The 21273-nt window shown below is 42.6% G+C and overlaps 1 protein-coding gene across 1 annotated transcript; it reads right to left on the reverse strand.

Moving 5' to 3' along the window:
* Positions 1–17715: 17715 nt before the first annotated feature.
* BTG1 (BTG anti-proliferation factor 1) lies at positions 17716–20410 on the reverse strand. Its single transcript, XM_068560717.1, has 2 exons — positions 19943–20410; positions 17716–19031 (listed from the first exon to the last, which is right to left on the reverse strand). Exons 1-2 carry the CDS (start codon positions 20088–20090, stop codon positions 18664–18666), a joined length of 516 nt encoding a protein of 171 aa, XP_068416818.1. The 5' UTR covers positions 20091–20410; the 3' UTR covers positions 17716–18663.
* Positions 20411–21273: the final 863 nt, after the last annotated feature.

The following is a 21273-nucleotide window of genomic DNA, read 5'->3' on the forward strand; positions in this document are numbered from 1 at the left end:
TCGATGTTCCAAAGGTCTTTGGGTGTAACTCAGGGTGCACAATGTACTCTCATTCATTCGTTTATTTACATTTCTCCCTCGCTAGACTGTGATTTTTTTTTGTAGGACAAGGTCTTAGTTTATACACATACCTTGAGCTCTAGGTACACTGGAATACTCTGTTCACTGAACTTAAGCCTTCAGTCTTGATATCCTTCCCTTTTCACTATTGACCCATCAGTCTCCTTTAAATGCCCCTTTTCTTACGAAGCCTTCCCTAAATTAAGCATTTCACTCTGTACCTTTATCATGACACAAAATATTGTCTTACTATTAGATTTTGTCAGTCCCTTTTCTGCATTAGATTATAAACTGCCAGGGGTGATGACTGTGCCGTCATGACCTTTGAATTCTCATTAGAGCTGAGCCGAATCCTGCACATTGGCTGATGCTCATAAAATCAGATATTGAACACATATTTAAGAAGAAAGGAAAGGAAAAGAGGTTTAGATACAACGAATGTGCCTGGACTGGCTAAAGTGGACTCAAACAGCTTGAAACAAAGACCTTCCAGACCCTTTCATATATAGAAACTTCCCAGATCCTAACTTCTTCTGCTACTGAACACGTCACTCAAGAATGAGCCATTTTCTCCTCAGTCTTTGGTAAATTGTCATGCATGTGTTTTTAGTACAGAAGAAGGAAGACACCAGGAGCTAGATTTACCTTTGAACAAAATCAAAATTAAAAACAATCACTGAATGAAAAAAAAAAATTAAGAAACAAAGGACTCAGAAATTTTAAAAGACATTTAAGAAACAAAAAGAAATTAAATCCTATTTTGTTTGAGGGGAAGATCAGACTTTGCCTGCTGTGGTTCCATACCTGGGGACTGAATAAATGCAGCCCTGATCACAGGGATGGTGGGGAGGGGGGGTGGTTACTGATTTATTCTCAAGTGGATTCCATGGGCTGTGAGTGCCCTTAGAGAAAGCCAAGAAAAATGTGGTTACTTGCGCTCTTCCGTTACAGGATAAGGAGAGAGCTTTTGTGATTTCCTTCTTTTCCCCTAACACCAATTGTGAGTGCTTTAATGTTCTACACATTCTGTATTTGTCTTGAGACAATATGACCTGAGGAGGTGGGGGAGCTGTGTGCCATTCAGAACTCAGAAAGCCATGACAATTAAAGAGGGAAAATGTGGATTATATAAAAAAAATTCATAGCAATTGTGCTCAAGACAAATTTATTTCTTCAGCCTCTAAAATAGCTGTCAGCAAGAAATGACTTGTGGCTGAGTTTACAAAGTAAAACATTATGAAAACTTTAAGTTCTCATTGCTGTTTGCGCCTCCTTTGCACTTACTATGATTTACTTCACTCATTTACATTTTTTTTTTGATGAAGACAACAACGCAGAAACTCAGATCTTAGAATCTGAGAATCCAAAATCTAAACAAACAAAACGCAACAAAAAACAGAACCAAAAGTACTTCTAACAACTTAAAATATTTCATGGAGTGCATCCTCAGAAAGCAGTCTCCACTCAGCAAGAGTTTGGGAAACTGGCTTCAACAGGCAAAATGAATCCACAACTTCCTGCCAGTTTTTTCTTTTGTTTTGTTTTTACTAAACATCAGTATTTCTTACAATAGAAGGATACTTTGATTACCTTATCACCATGGGACAAAAAGTGTTTACTTTTTTATTTCAATCAGTCAAGCTCTTCTAGCTTAGCCCTCTTTATCCTTCCTAATACTCCAGCTCCTAAGTTTATATGCAGGAAAAAGAATTTGAACTACCTCAGGCAACAGGCCATACCATGGAGGAAACACCAAACAAAATAGTACTCTCTCCTGCAAACCAGCTTATATTTATAGCCAAAGTTTTACATTGTGTGTGTTCATGTTCCATTTCCCCCACTAAGTTGTCCCTGTTGAGAAGTTCTTAGCACCTGGCTCCGGAGAAAACGTCCTGAGAGCTTTCCTGAATTACTGTTTCACATTTAGCATCTTTTGACCATTAATCACCGCTGTCAGAGACAGGCTCTCTGGTTCCCTGTGATCAAGGAGAAAGGGCATTTAGGTGTTAGAGAGAGAGAGCGAGAGAGAGAGAGAGAGAGAGATGAGTGGGGGGCAGGGGCGGGAGAAAAGGCTATTTTTCCGCATAAAAATGTGGAGTTAGAGGGCATTGAGAAACCACCCCAAAGGAAAATCGGAAGCAAATTCAACAGTCAAGATAAATATAAACAACAGAAATAAAATAAGCTGATGTGTAACCTGCAGGGTCTTAGGTACTTCCTAACACAAAGTTTTATAGCTACTCCTGGAGCTAGACACAGCCTCCCGCTGTCATTCAAGAGCACAGTGCGATGGTGAAAGCGGCCAACACTGAGCTGATTACACCATGCTGGCTCCCGTTAACCCCCTCACAGCTATTAGCTATGCCCCAACACCCTCCGAGGTGGATAACCTTATCCCACGCCTAAGGGCCACTTGTGTTTCTGCGATTCAGCATTTTTCAGATTTGGGGAGTGCATATGGAGCATGGTATGAACCCCTTCCTTGGGGCCTGGAACTCAACCATGTGAACATTCCTATAGCACAATGTGTGAACAGATACAGAAGGAAGAAGACTGCTTCTTCACGCCAGGTGAGGTTTTACTGCCAAAAGTGTTTTTGCCAAACCTAGATAGGAAAAAAACCCAAAACCTGCTTTCAGAGGTTGAATTTTGGAGTTGAAGGTTGGATATATTCTCAACTCCATTTTCCAGGCCAAGAACCCAACCCGGACTCGGCGAGGATTAAGTGCCTTGCCTCTTGGCACCGGCAACAGTGCTTCGGCTGGATTCAAGCAGCCGGATTCAAATCTCAGATTCCAGAGCCTGTGCCTAAAGCACCCTGCCGCCACCCTGACCCTCAGGCTTTCTTGGGGTGTCTAAGTAAAGGCAGGTGTCTTTCTGCTAATCCTGAAGACTCAAACTGTCCTTCCCTGTCCCTCATTACTTGTCTTTCTCTGCAACCTCATCCAAAAAATGACTGTAAATAGAAGAAAAAAAGGGAAAACATTGTTCTTCCTTCAGCGATAGCAGAAAGAGGCAGTATCAGCCTTGATCTCTTTGTTCCGTTAGGAATTTGAGGTTTGCTCCTGAGAGACAAAACTGACAAGGAAAGGAAGGGAAAGTGGGGAGAGGAGGGAAGAGGAGGAGAGAGGAAGGGAGGGAGAGAGAGGAGATGATGGGGGTGGGGAGGGGAAAGGAGAAAGGACCTGGAGCCTGGGATCCAGAAAGAACCAAAGCATTACAAAAATCCAAGTAATTCAAGATGTCTAGGCTGCTGCAGCGCCAGTCCCCTCCATCTTCTCGGCTCGTTTGCTAAAGCCACCTGCACAAAGAGATGTTCTACTTCTATGAGTGAAGATGCCAGATGAGTTCCACATCTGGGTAGCACAGCCCACGCAGCTGGGGGATCAAGGACAGAGTTCAGAGAAGAGGGTGTGCTACCTAGTGATGAGCGAAAACTTGAGAATGACATTGGACTTTATCAGGCCGGAAGAGTGGGGGCCTGATCCCTCCAGCTCTTGAGCAGCCGGGTGACCCTGGCTGCCATCGGGGTTACAGTAGGTACCATGGTGTGTGGAGGGTTAACTTTTTATGTGCAGAGATACAGTATCTTCAACAGTGTTACTCTTCCCTCCTGCATTCTAATGTTCTAATATGCTTTCTCCCAGGAGAGAATGGAGTGTACCCAAAATTACACATGACCCTGAAATGACCACAGGAACTTGTGGTTTGTGATTGTTTTTTGCTGAGCCTATCAAAGCAGGAAAAGGGCTGAGACCCTTTGTTGGCAGTTTTTTGGGTTTTTTTTGTTTTTTGTTTTTTTCGTTTGTTTGTTTTGGCTGCATTGGGTCTTGGTTGCTGCACGTGGGCTTTCTCTAGTTGCAGCAAGCGGGGGCTACTCTTCTTTGTGGTGCACGAGCTTCTCATTGTGGTGGCTTCTCTTGTTGCAGAGCATGGGCTCTAGGTGCGCAGGCTTCAGTAGTTGTGGTGCGCAGGCTCAGTAGTTGTGGCACATGGGCTTAGTTGCTCCGCGGCATGTGGGATCTTCCCAGACCAGGGATGGAACCCGTGTCCCCTGCATTGGCAGGCAGATTCTTAACCACTGCACCACCAGGGAAGTCCTTGTTGGCATTTTAAATTTGAAATCCTAACGGCTAAACTTGAGCTTGGTGGCCAAGCTAATGCCAGAAAAAACCAAGCCCACAGAATCAGAGCCTTGCACGGGCACAGCAGCCTCAGTATCTATCTTCTGTCCTTGGAATCAGGGCAACCCCACCTTATAATCAGTGCCCCCTTAGCATTACCATCCTGGGTGCTAAGTTCATAGATGGGCATTTAATCCAGGTCTAAGTATAAAGGGGGAATTCTAACTTCACCCCTTCTTTCTGTAATGGAAGGCTCCTTTTGCTACTTTGTCCTTTTTAATGCTGTAGCTTTTGGTACTTCACCACCAGTGTGTAGCTAGGACCTTGTCGGTCTGCCAAGTTGTACACTGCTTTTTCCAGCATGAAGAACTTGACTCTAATGAAGAGAGACCCTGCACATAGTAGGCGCTCCCTAAAGGTTGGTGATTTGAAAAGCTTATGAAAATTCTACCCTCCTGGTTTCATACATTTTCTTTGTCAGGTACTTTAGTCTCAGTCAAAATGGACAAGGTTTTAAATGTTATGGACCCAGGGACATAGTTTTCTGGTGTGACAACAGACTGTGGTAAAAGAAATATTCTTCTTTCTCTGTTACTTTCTTTTATCAAAATCAGTGGCCAGGCATCAGAATAAACCCTATTTTTTTTTTTTAATTAAAGCTTATCAGCACATTTCCTTCCCTGCACTGATTTAAGAAGAGCATACACAGGCATACACATGTGACACTCAAAGGCTGCAGAAGTTTTCCTTTTGCGCCATTTCTTGAATTTTACCCTCTCCTCTTCCCAATGCTAACCCTCTACTCACCCCAGCCCTCCAGCAAACATATGTACACACCCAACCACACAAACATGCTGGGTTTTATTCCCTTGATATAAATTTCTGGTGAAATGAACATTTTCACAGAAAAAATATACTCTACTAGGCCAGAGAGTTATACTCAAGATGCTGAAATGTATTTTTATTCTAATAACACCCTAAAGCCTTTTAACTATGCAATAGTCAACTAAAGAGACCCATTTCAATTAGCTTTACCAGAACTTTAATTATTGCCTAACACACAGTGTTACACCAAAAAAAATTAAAAATAAGTTTGTCCAACCACACATTTAGATGTTTTTACTTTATTCTACACAGTAGAGTGTTTTTCTGTCTAAGATGACAAGATCAGTGTGAGTAGGTGGAAGGAAGAAAAACAAAGGGGACACTCATTAAGAAATGAAGGCAGGGGTTTCTTGTGGCACAGTGGTTAAGAATCCGCCTGCCAATGCAGGGGACATGGGTTCGAGCCCTGGTCCGGGAAGATCCCACATGCCGTCGAGCAACGAAGCCTGTGCGCCACAACTACCGAGCCTGAGCTCTACAGCTTGCGAGCCACAACTACTGAGCTCGTGAGCCACAACTACTGAAGCCTGCGCGCCTAGAACCCGTGCTCCACAACAAGAGAAGCCACTGCAATGAGAAGCCTGCGCACCGCAACCAAGAGTAGCCCCTGCTCACTGCAACTAGAGAAAGCCTGCGCGCAGCAACGAAGACCCAACGCAGCCAAAAAAAAAAAAAAAGTGTATTTTCCCTTTTTAAATTCATTCTCTTCCCCTTTCCCCACAATCCCATCCCACCATCTTTAGTCAAATTGCCAGAATTATCTGGTTAGTATTTATCTGGACTCAACCTTGAAATGCCTAAAGTACTCATCCAATTTTTATACAGCAAAAAGAAGGCCACCTAGACTGGATGGATACAGCAAGTTTCAAACTCTTTGAAAGGAGATATTACTTCTTGGGCTGCAGCATGGATGGGATAGAATTCATGGTGAAACATATTTGAGAAAGTACGTTTCATTCATCTTTGATAAGGCAAGTGGAACCATAGAAATATTCATTTTTATATCCTAACACCAGGGACTTCCTGTAACTCAAGAATAGACCAAATTACCTGCCAGAATTTAAAGAGCAAGTATTCCATGATTTTTGAGTGACTGTATGATGAAGGTAATGTTATCCTTGCTTTTATCTTGTCTCATATATGAAAGGCCTGGGGCTCTAAATGATAACAAGTTTCTGTACTGTAATCTCAGATTCTGTAAGAAATAGACATTTTGGGTAACTGAATTTTCCAGTTATCTAAATGTCAGCAAGAAAACCCTTTTTGTTTTCAGGGCTTGTCTGTTAGCTTGCCTAGCTAAACAGCCTAACAAAATATTGAGCACCTTGCTGTATCATACTGAACATCAGTTCTCATTTCATATTTATTGTATATATAGAGTTTAAAGGAATCAGATTCTTTTTTGTAAAAAGTTCAAGGCAGTCTATCAGCCTGTTTATTATGATTTGCAATTCTCTCTAAGATGGAGAGGAGAAAAAAAAAAATCCAGCTGGGTTTTCCAGTAATCAAAGTTGTGCTAATTCGTGGGGCATACACTAACCAGAAAACTAAGTAAAAAGTGGTCAGGAAAAAACTGCCATAAACCAGGTTGGTTGACATTATAACAGTGTTCAAGAATGCCAAATTACAATTATGTATTTGGGGAGAAATGAGCCTAGAAGGATTTTGGAATTCACTCAATTATTTGAATGGAATGTTCTTTTCCCAGATATCTCCTAGGCTGTTTCTCTGGTCTCCAAGTTTCTGCTCATATGTCACCTTATCAGTGATACCTTCCCTATTTTACTTGAAATAGCAACCTGGGGACTTCCCTGGTGGCGCAGTGGTTAAGAATCTGCCTGCCAATGCAGGGGACACGGATTCGAGCCCTGGTCTGGGAAGATCCCACATGCCGCGGAGCAACAAAGCCCATGCGCCACAACTACCAAGCCTGCGCTCTAGAGCCCGGGAGCCACAACTACTGAGCCTGTGCACCTAGAGCCCGTGTTCCACAACAAGAGAAGCCACCACAATGAAAAGCACGTACACCACAACGAAGAGTAGCCCCCGCTCACCACAACTAGAGAAAGCTCGCGCTGAGCAACGAAGACCCAACACAGCCAAAAACAAATAAATAAATTTTAAAAAAAAATAGCAACAGTACCCTCTTCCCTGTATTACACCCTTTTCTGCTGGGTCCCCGCAATGCTGCAAGGCTGGGGCAATTTTCACAGCACCAACACAGCAGCCCTGACCCTCAGCACAAGTGCCAATTGAGATAGCATACATTTTACTGGCCTGTTTACCTCCCACTCTAAGGATATGATTTTCGTTCGGTTCACTGCTATAACTCCAAGTGCTTAGAACAATGCTGGGCACATAGTAGGTGCTCAGTAAATATTTATGAATAAGCAGATTAACTAATTGTAGCATCTTCTAAAGCTCTGGCCTAAGAGTTCCTGTCTTTAAGACCTTCTGTCTAATGGGAAAATCAGACATGAATACAAACCATCACAATACTATGGGATCAGAGAGCAGGGCACAGGGACATGATATTGGTTAGGAACTGGTGCTTGACCTCAAACAAACCTGGATTCCAGCCTCAAATTGTCCCTTGGGCAAGTTTTATAACATCGCTATACCACGATCTCTTTGAATCAGAGATGACTATAGTAACAATTCGTCTACTTACAGGCCTGTGATGAGGAGTCACTGAAGGGATGCAGATAGGTGCTTAGCACAGTCCTGGCACTCACAAAGTCTACAGGAAGTGCCTGCAGCATCAGGTCTGATTTTTACAGAAGCAGAGAAGCAGAGCGGGGAGTCTAAAGCTGTCTGGTGCTACTGGAAGACTTGCCAGTAAGAGGACTGAGGTAGGAAGGAAGGAAAAATCATCCTCAACATACATACAATGAAATGTCATATTAAATTTTCCTGTGCTTAATGCATGAAACTTTTTTAAAATGGGGAATGAATCTGCTAGTAATATAAATATGTGATCAGAGAAGGGGCTTCTCCAACTGGAAATGGGTTACTGAGAAGCTTCTCCACTAACCAAATATGGCTTTAACCTTCTATACATTTTGACTCATTCTTCCTAAAACGGAGTTTAGGGGGGGAAAAAAGTCTAACTAGTAGTGAAATATTAGGTAGTATTGCCCTGAGAAAGAAATGTCTAAGCCACTCGTCACCATCACCATCATGACCCACCACTGCTTTGGCAACAGATACTTTGCTAAGAAAAATGCTTTGTCTTCCTCAGGGGAAAAAAAAAAAGTTAATTCAAGATCTGATTCCAGATCAGGTTCTAAATTAGAACATTAAATCTACAGGGAAAAGAAGGAGTAAACCCCTTTTTCAATCACTGATGAATTATCTTCTTTCCCTATCCCTCAGTAGATTCCAAACTCATTAACAGTCACTTTAGAACAAGGCTTCCCATCTCTGCATTCAAGAATCTTTAAAGACAGTGACATAACAGCTCTTGAGTTCAATCAATTTCACAACTAATTGTGCTGTAACTTAGGTCAATATTCTAACTGCTCCTTGGCAACTGGAGTTGAGAATTTTGAGATGGAAGGAAGTACTCAAGGCTAGGACTCAGCTCTACATACAGGTTTAAGATTTGCTTGTCTCCTCTCCATATCTGCAAAGTCTACTATAGACTGACGTCATCGGGCTAAAAGAAAAAGGTGGGGACTTCCCTGGTGGCGCAGTGGTTAAGAATCCACCTGCCAATGCAGGGGACATGGGTTTGAGCCCTGGTCCAGGAAGATTCCACATGCCACGGAGCAACTAAGCCCGTGCGCCACAACTACTGAGACTGCGTGCCACAAATACTGCAGCCCGCGCTCTAGAGCCCGCAAGCCACAACTACTGAGCCCACGTGCCACAATTACTGATGCCCGCATGCCTAGAGCCCATGCTCTGCAACAAGAGAAGCCACCGCAATGAGAAGCCCGCACACCGCAACAAAGTGTAGTCCCCGCTCGCCGCAACTACAGAAAGCCCGCACACAGCAACGAGGACACAACACGGCCAAAAATAAATAAATAAATTAATTAATTTAAAAAAAAAGAAAGAAAGAAAAAGGTGGGGGCTAGGGAAGAATATTATGTAAATTTGGCATTATCACAATCTTTTTCAGTTGCTCAAGATTCTAAAGTTTCGGCCTAATAATAAACACCAGGCAATCCTTAGTAAGTTTGTGAGTCAGTGATAGGGATATGACTCAAATTTTACTACTCACTTTAAAAGACTAAAATGCCATAGCAAATTGGGCAGGGATGTACTATATTAGTAACCACTAAATCATAACTAGTTGAAAGGCAACGGTTTCTTCTGGCGACAATTTGCTTCATGTTTAAAGTAACCAGTACCGCATGTTTAGGAAGCAAAAATAAAGTTATAAAAGGAGAGAGAAAACAACTCATTTTGAATTTGAGGCCTGGCTCCACAACCATATTTCTTAATCAAATTTTAAGTGCCTCAAAAGGGAGTTTTCTGGGGTAGAAGAGATGTCCTATCTCTTGATCAGAGTGTGGATTACATGGGTGTGCAAAATTCACTGAACTCTACGCATTGAACTGTATAAAGTTCTTACATCAATTTAAAGTGAAAAATTCAAGTGGCTCACACCTTGAAAGTTATGTACAGGAGTTACTTACACTCAAAATGTAAACCCAGAATGAAACTTTTTAAAAAATTCTATTTAAATAAACACTCATTGCAAAATGACAAGTGCTGGACTTCCCTGGTGGCACAGTGGTTAAGAATCCGCCTGCCAATGGAGGGGACACGGGTTCGAGCCCTGGCCCGGGAAGATCCCACATGCCGTGGAGCAACTAAGCCCGTGCGCCACAACTACTGAGCTTGTGCTCTAGAGCCCGCAAGACACAACTACTGAAGCCTGTATGCCTAGAGCCCGTGCTCCACAACAAGAGAAGCCACCACAATGAAAAGCTCGTGCACCGCAACGAAGAGTAGCCCCCGCTTGCAGCAACTAGAGAAAGCCCGCGCACAGCAACGAAGACCCAACACAGCCAAGAATAAATAAAATTAAAAAAAAAAAATGACAAGTGCTATAACAAAAATATGTGCAAAACACTCAAGATATGTTTGAATTGTGCTGTTTCATACACCATGGAATTACCTCTAATCCAATAACTCACACTAAAACACAACTTGCCAGGCTAAACCTTTAAAATCATGAAAGTCATTTATGTCTGTACCAAAACAAATCATTACAACCTAGCTGTTCTGAAAAACACTCTTTTGAGTTCTATTTGGGTTCCTTTTGGACTGGATAAGGTATTCTAACTCCCTGACATGTTCACTAGGAAGTAGAGGTACTGCTGGTTGCCCAGCCCTTATTCAAAGAGATGATATCAACATGGCCCATAAAAGTGAAGTGACTGCATGTTCTGACCAAAGCTCGTAGTCTGGGTTTAATTATTAATAGCACCCTGTTTTACTCTCAAGAGTCACACTCTGGCTGATAAACTTATCGATCAAATTACATGGTCACTCTACCTAAAAAACCCCTCATCTCTTAATTCCTCTCCACTCCAGACACACCAGTCTTCCTTCAATTCCTCCTATTCACCACACACACTTCACTCTTCCCTGCCTTCTTCATTTAAACCCCTACCCATCCTTCAGATCTCAGCTCAAGTATTCCTTCCTCTGGGAAGCCTTTCTGTGGTAGTCACATCTCTCAGGACACCACTCCACCACATTCCTTTCCTATGTCTCAGGTCCAAGTTTTGCCTTTGTTGGGTAATTTTCTCTCTGCTATTAGGCTCTAAGCCCCTTGAAGGCAGAGACAGTGATTACCTTTGTATCCTCCATGCTTATAGCACAGTACTTGACACACAGAGGACTCAGTAAGTATTTGTTCTATAAATATAACAGATACAGGACAAAACACTGATCATATTTTAACCATTAGAAAGGATCCCAGGGAATCCCCTGGCGGTCCAGTGGTTAAAACTCGATGCTTTCATTGTGGTGGCCCAGGTTCAATCCCTGGTCAGGGGAACTAAGATCCCGCAAGTCGGATGGCCAAAAAAAAAAAGAAAGGATCCCAGCAGACTTAAAGGACAGGGCAATGAGGAAAATGCAAGAATCTGGGAGTTAGAAGAGAGCGGACATCTATTATTTCAATATTTCATAAGAGCGCCACCTCTAACTCTATAACCATAACTACTGTCTCAAGGGACAACTGTTCTGACAACACTGGCCACCCAAACCTTCTTTCAATTAGGTTATTCTTATTCTTACATCACAATTATTCTTACATCACAACCTGAAGCACTATAGGAACACATTGACTAATTTATAAAGCTACACAGAACTCCAAGCAGGGCCCGAACTACACAGGGGCTTTAAGATGCAAGACTTCTGAAAGGGTTAAAGGAATTTTGCCTATAACTCTCTTGAGGCCTTTTGCTTCCTAGATACTATTACAAAATAAATTAGCAAGAAGCTCTGCTGGCTGAGTGCGTACTTCATAGAGCTATGCAACTTTATACAACCTGGCACCAAGCTATTCAATGAAGACAGCTTCACATAGAAAAAGGGACTTGAGTTTAAACCAAAAAGAACCCGTGGTCACTGAGTCACTTATGACTGACTAGAAGAAATCAATTACATTATTAGTGATTCAAGCAAACGTTGCATCAGGTTACATCACAAGAAGAAAGTCAAACCCAAACTGATAACTTATAAAAAGACTGCTTTTCTTTGCAGTAAAGGAAGTACTCAAACCACTCTAGATTAAGAAGACTGGGAACCCCTGAGTTCTGTTTGAAAATCTCTTGCAAAAACATGCCAAATACGTATGGCTGGAAGGACTGCAAACCCTGGGAAAAGTCAACTTATTTTATATAGCAAAGAGTTGTGAGGATTAAAGATGATAATGGATGCAAATGTGCATTGTATGGGGCTGCATTTCTATACACTATACACATTTGGTAATGTCACTCCCTTTCCCAATTTAAAGTGTCTTCAATACAGATAAAAGATCTGAAGAATTCCCACCGGCCCCCCCACCCCTTTGTTGAGAATGTAGCTCTGAAAACCACAGTGTTAAGGGAAAGTCTGTAAAATAAATATGCAAGGCCTGGGTTATCTGTATTCTCACCCTTCAAAGTGGGAGGAAGGGATGGAGCAGTTCACTTTCCTTTCTATATTATTTTAAAAACACAAGTATATTTCTCTCAGTTATTGGCTAAAGCAGACTTTCAAGAAACTCCAAACACAATCAGGTGACACCATCTAATTTTCAAGAAACCAAGAAATCCACCTTCATCTGCTTCCATGATAAAGAGTATCTATCCGCCAAGAATCCAGCCATTCCTTGCTACGTGTTTTCCTATGTTTGACGTTAACAACAGACATGTTTTTATCTCCAGTTTTACGTATGAAGTGAATGAGCTCAGAGAGGCTAAGCGACTTGTCCAAAGCCACAAGCTGGGAGCTGGTACAGGCTTGGATTCCTACTCACTCTTCCAAGTCCAAGACTAGTATTCTTTACACTAAATCCCAACTGCCTCCTAAAGAAAGAAGCCTAGTTTTAAGACCTTTCTATGCTTCCTGGGAATGGAGAGTAAAAGAATTTCTAGGCTGAAAATGACCAATGATGGTCAATTAGCAATGAGAAGTTAAAACATGCATGTTCTAACAATGTGAAAACAAGGTAAATCAATCTTCCACCACAATATACCAATAGTTAACAGCTTGGATTCTGGGGTCAGAAAGGCCTGAGTTCAAATTATGAATTAACCATTTACTAACTGTTTAGCTTTGGTGCAAATTAAACTCCCTAAACCTCAGCTTTCTATCCATAAAATAAACATTAAAAAATACTGACCTACTCACCTACCAACCTCACCCTGTTGTTGGAAGGTCAAATAAAAATGTACATTGGTAACCTGAAGGCTCACAAGTGCAATTTACAGGAAATATAACTCCATTTAGTCTATTGACGTGAGGAGACAAAACTGCCATAAGTCAAGACTGGAAAATGTATTCAATCCTGCTTATAGTGTAACTGCCACATATTATCACTTTAGGTTTATGCCCATATATAGAATTGTCTCAAATAAAAGTTCAGTTGGTTAGTCATCTTTCCTTCCTAAACATTTAGGGATTGCTCAGAAGAAGAGGGAAAAGATACAGGGGATTTCTGGCTAAACTGTAATTGCTAAAACTAACCTTATCACTGACGCACAACTACATTAAGTCAGTTCCTTTTACAGCCATGCAAATAAATGAAATGTTACAAGAGCCCTAACATTTAAAAAGAAACTTTCTAAAAACATAAAATGTGAGTTTCAACACATAGCAATACATAATATAGAGGAGCACATGGGTTTTTAATTGGTATTAGCACTTAATATTGGGTATCTGTTGGCTGTAAAAGATGTCTCAATTTTACAACTAAGGACTCAAGCAGACACGCGAAATTTAGACAAGACCACCCTCTTTGGATTGCTACAACAGCTTCTTTTAAGACTTACCACTTAAAGAACATAAAAATCACAACTTATTTTTGAGAGGAAAAAACACTCATCTACTTTAGTGATAATCTAGAGAAACAGTCTCTAAACATTTTTGTTCATGCAACCGTCAACAAAATGTTTAGTATATCCCCAATATATATATATACACATTTGTTTAAAAAATGTACCATGTACTTTTGCATACACACATGAAAACACACACAAAGATATTTTAAAAGAATGGTATAAAATAACTTTGGAGATGACCTATCTAGACAATTAAGTATACGCATGAGTAAAGATGTCTTCTATCAATGTACAGTTTGAAATAATTAGTGTCTGAAGTAATATTCTCCAAATACAGGAATGCAGTTAACTCCACTGCTTTTCCCAGCCTTGTGGTCCCTCTTGTGATGTTAGGTGTCTGGCCTACACTCAATTATCCTTCTATCATCAGGAATGTAGTCACAAATGGCCTTCACAACTTAAAGGTACCGGAAAGATAATCATCGAACGGTTTATAACAGACAGCTTAAAAATATCTTTTCCCTTTATAAAACACTGAGAAAAAGGCATTAAACACTTATTTGAATTTCTTTAAAAATGCCTGTAGGAGTATGCTTTATTTATACTTCCCATCCACTCCTCCCCCAAGCCCAGTTTCCACTCAGTATGTGCCATAAACCTCACTACCAGTTTGACCTGCTTGTTCACAAACAAACTGAATGTAGACTTTGTCCCAGATTCATGAATTACAGAATCCCTACAGTAGTATTTCCCAAACTCTCTGCCAAAGACCATGCTGCACAAACCTCTCTTGATAAACACCTATGACCGCAGCAAATGCCTTTTTATTACCAAACCTTTAAATTCCTCCGTGTCAGCTAAGTTTCCCACTATTCATTTCCCCCATCCTTTCCCTTTTTATCCAACCCTAGGCTCAAATCAGTTCTTCCCTCAGTATTATTACTTTATTATAGAATTCCCAAAAGATCACTGCATCTTCGACACTAAAATGACAAATTATCATGCAAAGGCTCATATAAAAGTCAGAAGTTGAACTCCAAAACATTCCTTGTAAGATTATTCAACTATGAGATGACAAAGCATTAAAAAAAAAAAAAATTTCAGAATACTATGACTGGAAGCCTTACCATTTTTCTATTCCTGTTTGACACACTGAAAAATGCCAAAAGAAACTGGTAAACCAAGTTAAAATGGCAGTCAAAAAAACTGTCATATACTCCACAAATTGTCTGTTGAGGAAATGGTGTCAATACAATTTAAGGCTTACTTGTTTAGGAGCATCTCAAAAATACCAAACTTAACATCTTGCTTAACGATCTTCCTTCACCTCCTGCTATTCTCAGAAGAAAACATAAAGACCTATAGAAATAACCAGAAATAACTCAACATATGAATTCCTCTGGCCCACTTGTATTAATGTAAATTACTTAAGGACTCAGTGAAGCAGCTTGGTTTGGGTTTGGTTAGTAGTACCAACTATTTCCCTACAAAAGATTTTTTCATACTGTTACGTTCCAAACATAGAAAAATAAACCTTTGTTATATTTTGGCAGCAGCCATATACAAAAGTTCGACTGCTGAGACTGAGAGCAGAGACTAAACTATTTGCAGTCTGTATACCTTCAGATAAGTACGACAGCTACCGTTTCAGACTATCCAAAATACACTTTTGTGTATATATAAAACTTTGGACAAAATCTCCCCATATAGCTTATCAATAGCATCTTATCACATCGTCTGAAATAAAGTTGCAAAGGGGAGGGGATATATCTTTAAACTTCAATATACAAGACTGTTTCAGTTATCATATATCTCTTCTGCAAAGAGGAAGGAGAGTTATCGGGTATGTTAAAAATCACCTAAGAAAATGTCTAATAGTAGATGTATTTGTTCCTAAGATTAAAGGGAGTCTGAAAACCTTTAGTCATTAAACACTAGAATAGTCAGGAATACTGCTTCCTCTTAACTTGAAGGCCAATTCCGTAATCTATAACACCTATACAAAACAGAATTATTTGCAATTTGAGTTATAGTGACTTAAGGAAATCATTTGTGCAATAGTACCAGAAAGCAATTTTCTGGTCGTCTTTCCAGTCTATTATTACAGAAATATTGCAAATTAAGGGTAAGGACACGTGATTCTCATTCCAGACTGCAGGGAAACAGCCACATTATGCTGCATGAATTAGGGTAACTCTTGCCATACAATTCACTTTAAGCCCTGCTTCATTCAGCATGATAGACCAAAACAGTACTTAACATTTGGAGAAAAGGAAGTCATTTTAAAACTACCTGTTAAAACTCAGAATAATTATTTCTAAACTTTATTGCCAATAACTATGAATCCCTGGTGCCAGTGGCAACTAATGATATTGAAAGCAGTCACCCTTTCTTAAAAGGATCTCTAAGAAACTATCTTTTAACTCAGGCAGTGTAAAAAGCCCTTTAAATTCTACCACTATTAAAGTTTTTTTAAAGAGTACACAACACACTGGTGTGTACGTAAATAAATGTCTACGTGTGCAGGCCTGGCACACACCTGCCTGTGCATAGGGCAGACACTCAAATGCTTTTATCCAAATAGCTCCGCAAAACATTCCCAGAAGCAATGAAAAAGATGTATCAAACAGCTACTATCCTGGAGACAATTGTTTGGGGAATGTTAAGGTTAAAGTCACAGGAAACAGCTGGATGCTAGGTCTGAGATGTTTGCAAGCCTTTTAAAGAGGAACTCCTAACAGCTCCTTACATGCCAGACGTCACCTGAATTCTAAAATAAAATGTTTTCATTAAGTTCTCTTCCCACCAAATTTCTTTAAAGTATCAAAAAGTCTGATGTCAAAAATCTTCAAGAATGACTCCCCATCGGAGAAAAAAAGTTTTAGGTACTAAAATATTGACCTATTCCTCAACTGCCTGGAAGTCATCCTTTGCCTCGGGTCCCAGTGTGCAAAGGAGTTACCAGATGAAATGCAGTTGGTAAACAGTAGCAGTTAGCACCTGAGTAGAAACCATACTATCAGTTGTTTTATTGTAAATTTAAGTTTGAAAAACTGGAGGAGGTGGGGGGAGGATTCCAAAGAACAGACTGAAAAATAAAACCATTAATAAGTGGCAAGGGTAGTCCATGTGTTGTGGTTGTAATTCAAACTCTCAAGGACGGCCTGCCAATAAAGTACACAAACATCCTTTGTATTCTAAACACCTGCTTGTTTAGCTGTGTATTCCTGTGGCTACAAAATCAGAATTTAATCTTACAGGGAGAATTCAATTTCCAAATCTATTTGGGACTACTGATTTCAAGTAACCTAGACTGCGTATTTCCAGTGTGAACATGTTTACATGAATACCCCCAAAAAGCCACTATATGTTAATATGTTACTTGTGTAGAGAAAAACAAAATTTTCCGTTTTTAATTTTCACGTAAAAACCATGTTGTCCTCCTATAGCCAAAGAATTAAAAACAAGCTTTATCATATGGGGTAGTGGAGTAACCTACACTCCAGCACTCAACGTTCATTTGTTTCATTTAGGTTCTTAGTACTTATCTGAAATAAGTCTGAAAATGAGGAACCAAAAACTCAGCATTTCAATTTCAGAATAAAAATTCAAACATACCTTTTGTTGAATTCCAGCTTAAGTGATTTTTATGTAAATCTTGCAGCTGACGAAAGGCAAAAAGCCACCAATCTCTCTGCAGTGATTGTAGCCTGGTGGTTAAGGCTACGGGTCACCTGCCCCAGGGTTTTCTAATTGAACAAGGAATCCGTGGGGCAAAATAATTGTTTTTCAAAGGTGGGCCAGAATAGAACATTTATATCTTCACTTCAACAGGGAAGCAGTGAAATGTAATCCTTTGAGTATCATTCTTTTTGGTTGATGTTACCTTTGTCTCTTATCCTCATTTCATTAGCCTGGGAATGTGTCCATGTTTTCACTTTAGAACTTTTAAAAAAGCATGTTACCCCTGTGTTTATCCTCCAACACCTAAATATGTATACACAGATCATCTTCACTCCTTATCAAATGTTTTTCAGCATGACCAGTGTGCAACTGACATTCACATGGCTTACAAAACCTAAGTCTTCTGAGAAATATATTTCTTTTAGCTGAACCTCTGTAATCATGACAAGAGATTAATTAAAATGCCAAGATAAGAAACAATTTATTATAGAGAGAAGAAAAATTTCTCATCCAAAATATAGAAATCTGTACAACTTTGCCACAATCAATATACATGAACTGTACAAATTTACACCAGTTCATAATTTACCAAATAAAAGATGACTAACAAAGTTCACAAAATAGATGGTGGTTTGTGGAAAAGACTTTTACCCAATTAAGTACAAGGAAAGTTACAAACCAGACCTCCACTTTCTAAAAATAAGAAGTTTACTCAGTCTTAGAAAACTACAAGCTAGCAAATGTACAGAGAGCTGGCTGGTGCTAACACCACAGTTGAGACAGTGTCTTTTTAAGGGTCTTTTTTAAAGCCTGTTGCCAAGGCAGATTCTGGTCACTTGCTACTTTCAAGGCCAAAAACACAATACAAGGTCTGACCATTTCCCCAGGTCATGCTTACTAGTTTGTCTTATGTACATTTATACATATTTAAGTGCTAGGTAAAAATCTTGTCATAAAATTTCCAGTACTACCATGTTTAAAATGTTGAGCTTTCCTATTGAGCTGCCAAAAAGGATAACAACTTTAAGTGTCATAGTGCAAATTTTCTCTGCAACTTCTACTGCAGAGAAAGGTTCTTTGAAATACAGATTTGCGTTAAAGGGACTGATGTAAAAATTTAGGTATCATGTCTGGGAGAAACTGAAACCACCCTAGGACTTCACTCCCTAGCAAATAAGGTGATCATTTACTTGGACTCACAGGCTATTAAATCATTGAAAGGTACTGTCCAAACTATGGCACTGTCACTTAAAAATTTTTTTTTACCACTCTATCTTGTGCCAGATCTTCACAGCTGTGACATGGTTTAAATTCCATAATCCATCCCCAAGAGGAGCCCACCCAAAGCAAAAATCAAATTTATCCATCCATTATAAGACGATGCATCCATAGACTATATCTTAACCTGATACAGTCATCATATTGTAGTTTTTGGAAGGGCTTGTTCTGCCCAAGAGAAGTTCCTCCTTACAGCTGATTCTGCTGTCTACCATTTGCACGTTGGTGCTGTTTTGGGTGCTACCTCCTGCTGGTGAGGCTTCGTACAGCACACAGATGGAGCCATCCTCTCCAATTCTGTAAGACACTTCGTAGGGATCAACCCAGAGTGTGAGTTCACTTGGGAGAAGCCTGAACAGCTCCTGACTGCTGAGTCCAATCCGCTGTGCTGCCTGTCCAATCAGAGGATCCATTTTATGGTTGATGCGAATACAGCGGTAACCTGATCCCTTGCAGGGCTTTTCTGGGAACCAGTGATGTTTATAATGTTCTATAGAAGAAAAGAACAGAGAAAACAATGCTTAGACACCGTTACTGCTGGTTCCCGCCGTAGTTTCCTTCTTCCGCTGGCTCCTTGGAGTGAAAATACGAACTATCAACTTTTTTAAATGCCCAGCATCGCGTTCGCGGCTGTGCGTGTGCGGGGATGGGAAACGCGGGCCGGGTTTTAGAAATAGCAGTAGTACAGGACAAAACAATCTCCGGGAACCAACCGGTTGAGCCGCCAAAACGGGAATCAGGCGCGCAGCCTCGGCCAGCCGGGAGCCTGTTTACTTTCTCCACCCCACCCCAGACGCACACAATGGGGTTTATAGCTTTGGAGGGGAGAAGCGCCACCAGACTGTTAACCCCGAAGGGAAGTAAAACAAGCAACCCTAAACCACGCTCTGGGCAGGGCTGTAATTGTACCGGTGACAAATCCGATGATTAATGGGCAGGGGTAGGAGGAGGGGGGAGACGGCACGTCCGTCCCGGGCTAGCTTCGGGGCAGCGGCGCGCTTTCCCACCGCGGGGCCGGGCCGCCGAGCGCGCAACGGTTGGACGGGGTTGGGGGGAGGGGGCGTCGAACCAACCCCAGCCCCGCGGCTCCTTTGTCCCCCAAATCCGCGGACCGTCCGAAGACCACAGCTCCAGACTCGGTCGGCTTTAGTTTCTTTGTTGTGCGTCTATTTTCTTCTCCTCTCGGTTTGCCAGCCGTGGGGGGAGGAAGGAGCGCCCTCGGCCCAGCCCCCAAACCCTCCCCGGGACCCGCCGTTAGCGGCCGCCCAGCACGCCACCCACCGTCCCGCGGCCGGGCCCGAGCGCGGCGCCACCGAGACTCCCGCGGCCCCGACGGCTCGGCCCGGGGGTGTGCGGCGGCGTCCCCCGGCGCCCCTCGCCCTCCCGCCGTGGCCCGCTCACCTGCCAGCAGCTCCTGCAGGCTCTGGCTGAAGGTCTGCAGCTGTCGCTCGCTCGTGAGCCCCTTGGTGCGGAGGAACTTGGAGATGAAGGACACGGCGGCGGCGATCTCGCCTATCATGGTGGCGGCCCGGGTGTAGAAGGGATGCATGGGGGCGGCGGGCGGGGGCGGCCCGGGGCGGCCGGGGCTCGGCGGCGCGACCCCGACGGCGGAGCGGCCACCCCGGGCTCCCTCACAGGTCAGAGGGCTGAGAGGGAGAGAGGGCGTGAGAGGCGGACGGCTACTTTTTTTCTCCGTTCTTTATAGTAAAAAAGTTACTTTCGAGGCATGAGGCGGCAAGAGAGAGGAAAAGATGAGCGACGGCGGCCTCGTCACATCGCTCGTACCTCCCCAGCCGCCTCCGCCTCCAGCTCCGCAACCTCCGAAGGTCCCAACGGTTGCATTTCCAGCTCAGACCGGCAAAGACAAACAGCGGCCGTGCAGCACTTTTTATAGCGCCGCGGAAAGGAAGTGGCGTGGCGGGAGCGTGACGGCCGACTCCAGCCAATCCGGAGATCGCACCATTGTGACGCAAGCAGATTCGGAGCCGGAGGGGGCGGGAAAAAGGGGCCAGGGGGCGGGTCCATAGACCGGGAAGAGAGGGAGGAGCTGACGTAATCCGCTTGTAAACAAATAAACCCCCGAGTGGCAGCCGGAGAAGGGGGAGCAGTGGCGGGGGACGGAGGAAACCGAGGGTGCGCGTGTGAAAGCCCCGCCCCCAGCCCTCGCCCCTCCTTCTCGCTTCAGCAAGTCTAGGCGCCGCGCCAGCGCGTCTTCTGAAGGAGTTCGCTGCCCGGGCTCGCCTGCAAGGAGGCTTAATGCTGTGCAGATAAAAGCCGCCCGGCTCAGGCTGTCTACACCCGCGCCGGCGGCACGGATCGGCCTGCACGGCACCGGCCGCTAGCTGTACTCGGTGTTTACATCCCGTCCCCACGCCGAGTCTATGTGGCTGGTTCCAGAGGCAGGAAGAGCGTACGGAGCAGCGGGAGGCGGGTACAAGTGCTGAAGATACAGGGAGTGCGGAGAAAAGGAGGGAGAACCGGCTCTCGCGGGGCATCCTGCAGCCTCCGGAGCCCAGTTCCCCTCGCAAACGTGCAGCCGACGCCACAGAGCCGTTTATGCTCCACCCTTAGGGAGGATTGGGGGATGTCTTTGTCAAAGTTTAATTGCAAAATAAATAAATAAAAGGTTAGTAAGCCTTTTGTGGTTGCTGTTTCAGTAACTTCAGGAGTCAGAGTGGAGACCTTACTGAATCCAGGTTAAAACTGATAAGAAAGCCTGTTATTGAAGAGAA

This window comes from Eschrichtius robustus, chromosome 13 (genome assembly GCF_028021215.1).
Source record: "Eschrichtius robustus isolate mEscRob2 chromosome 13, mEscRob2.pri, whole genome shotgun sequence".
Taxonomy (NCBI): Eukaryota; Metazoa; Chordata; class Mammalia; order Artiodactyla; family Eschrichtiidae; genus Eschrichtius; species Eschrichtius robustus.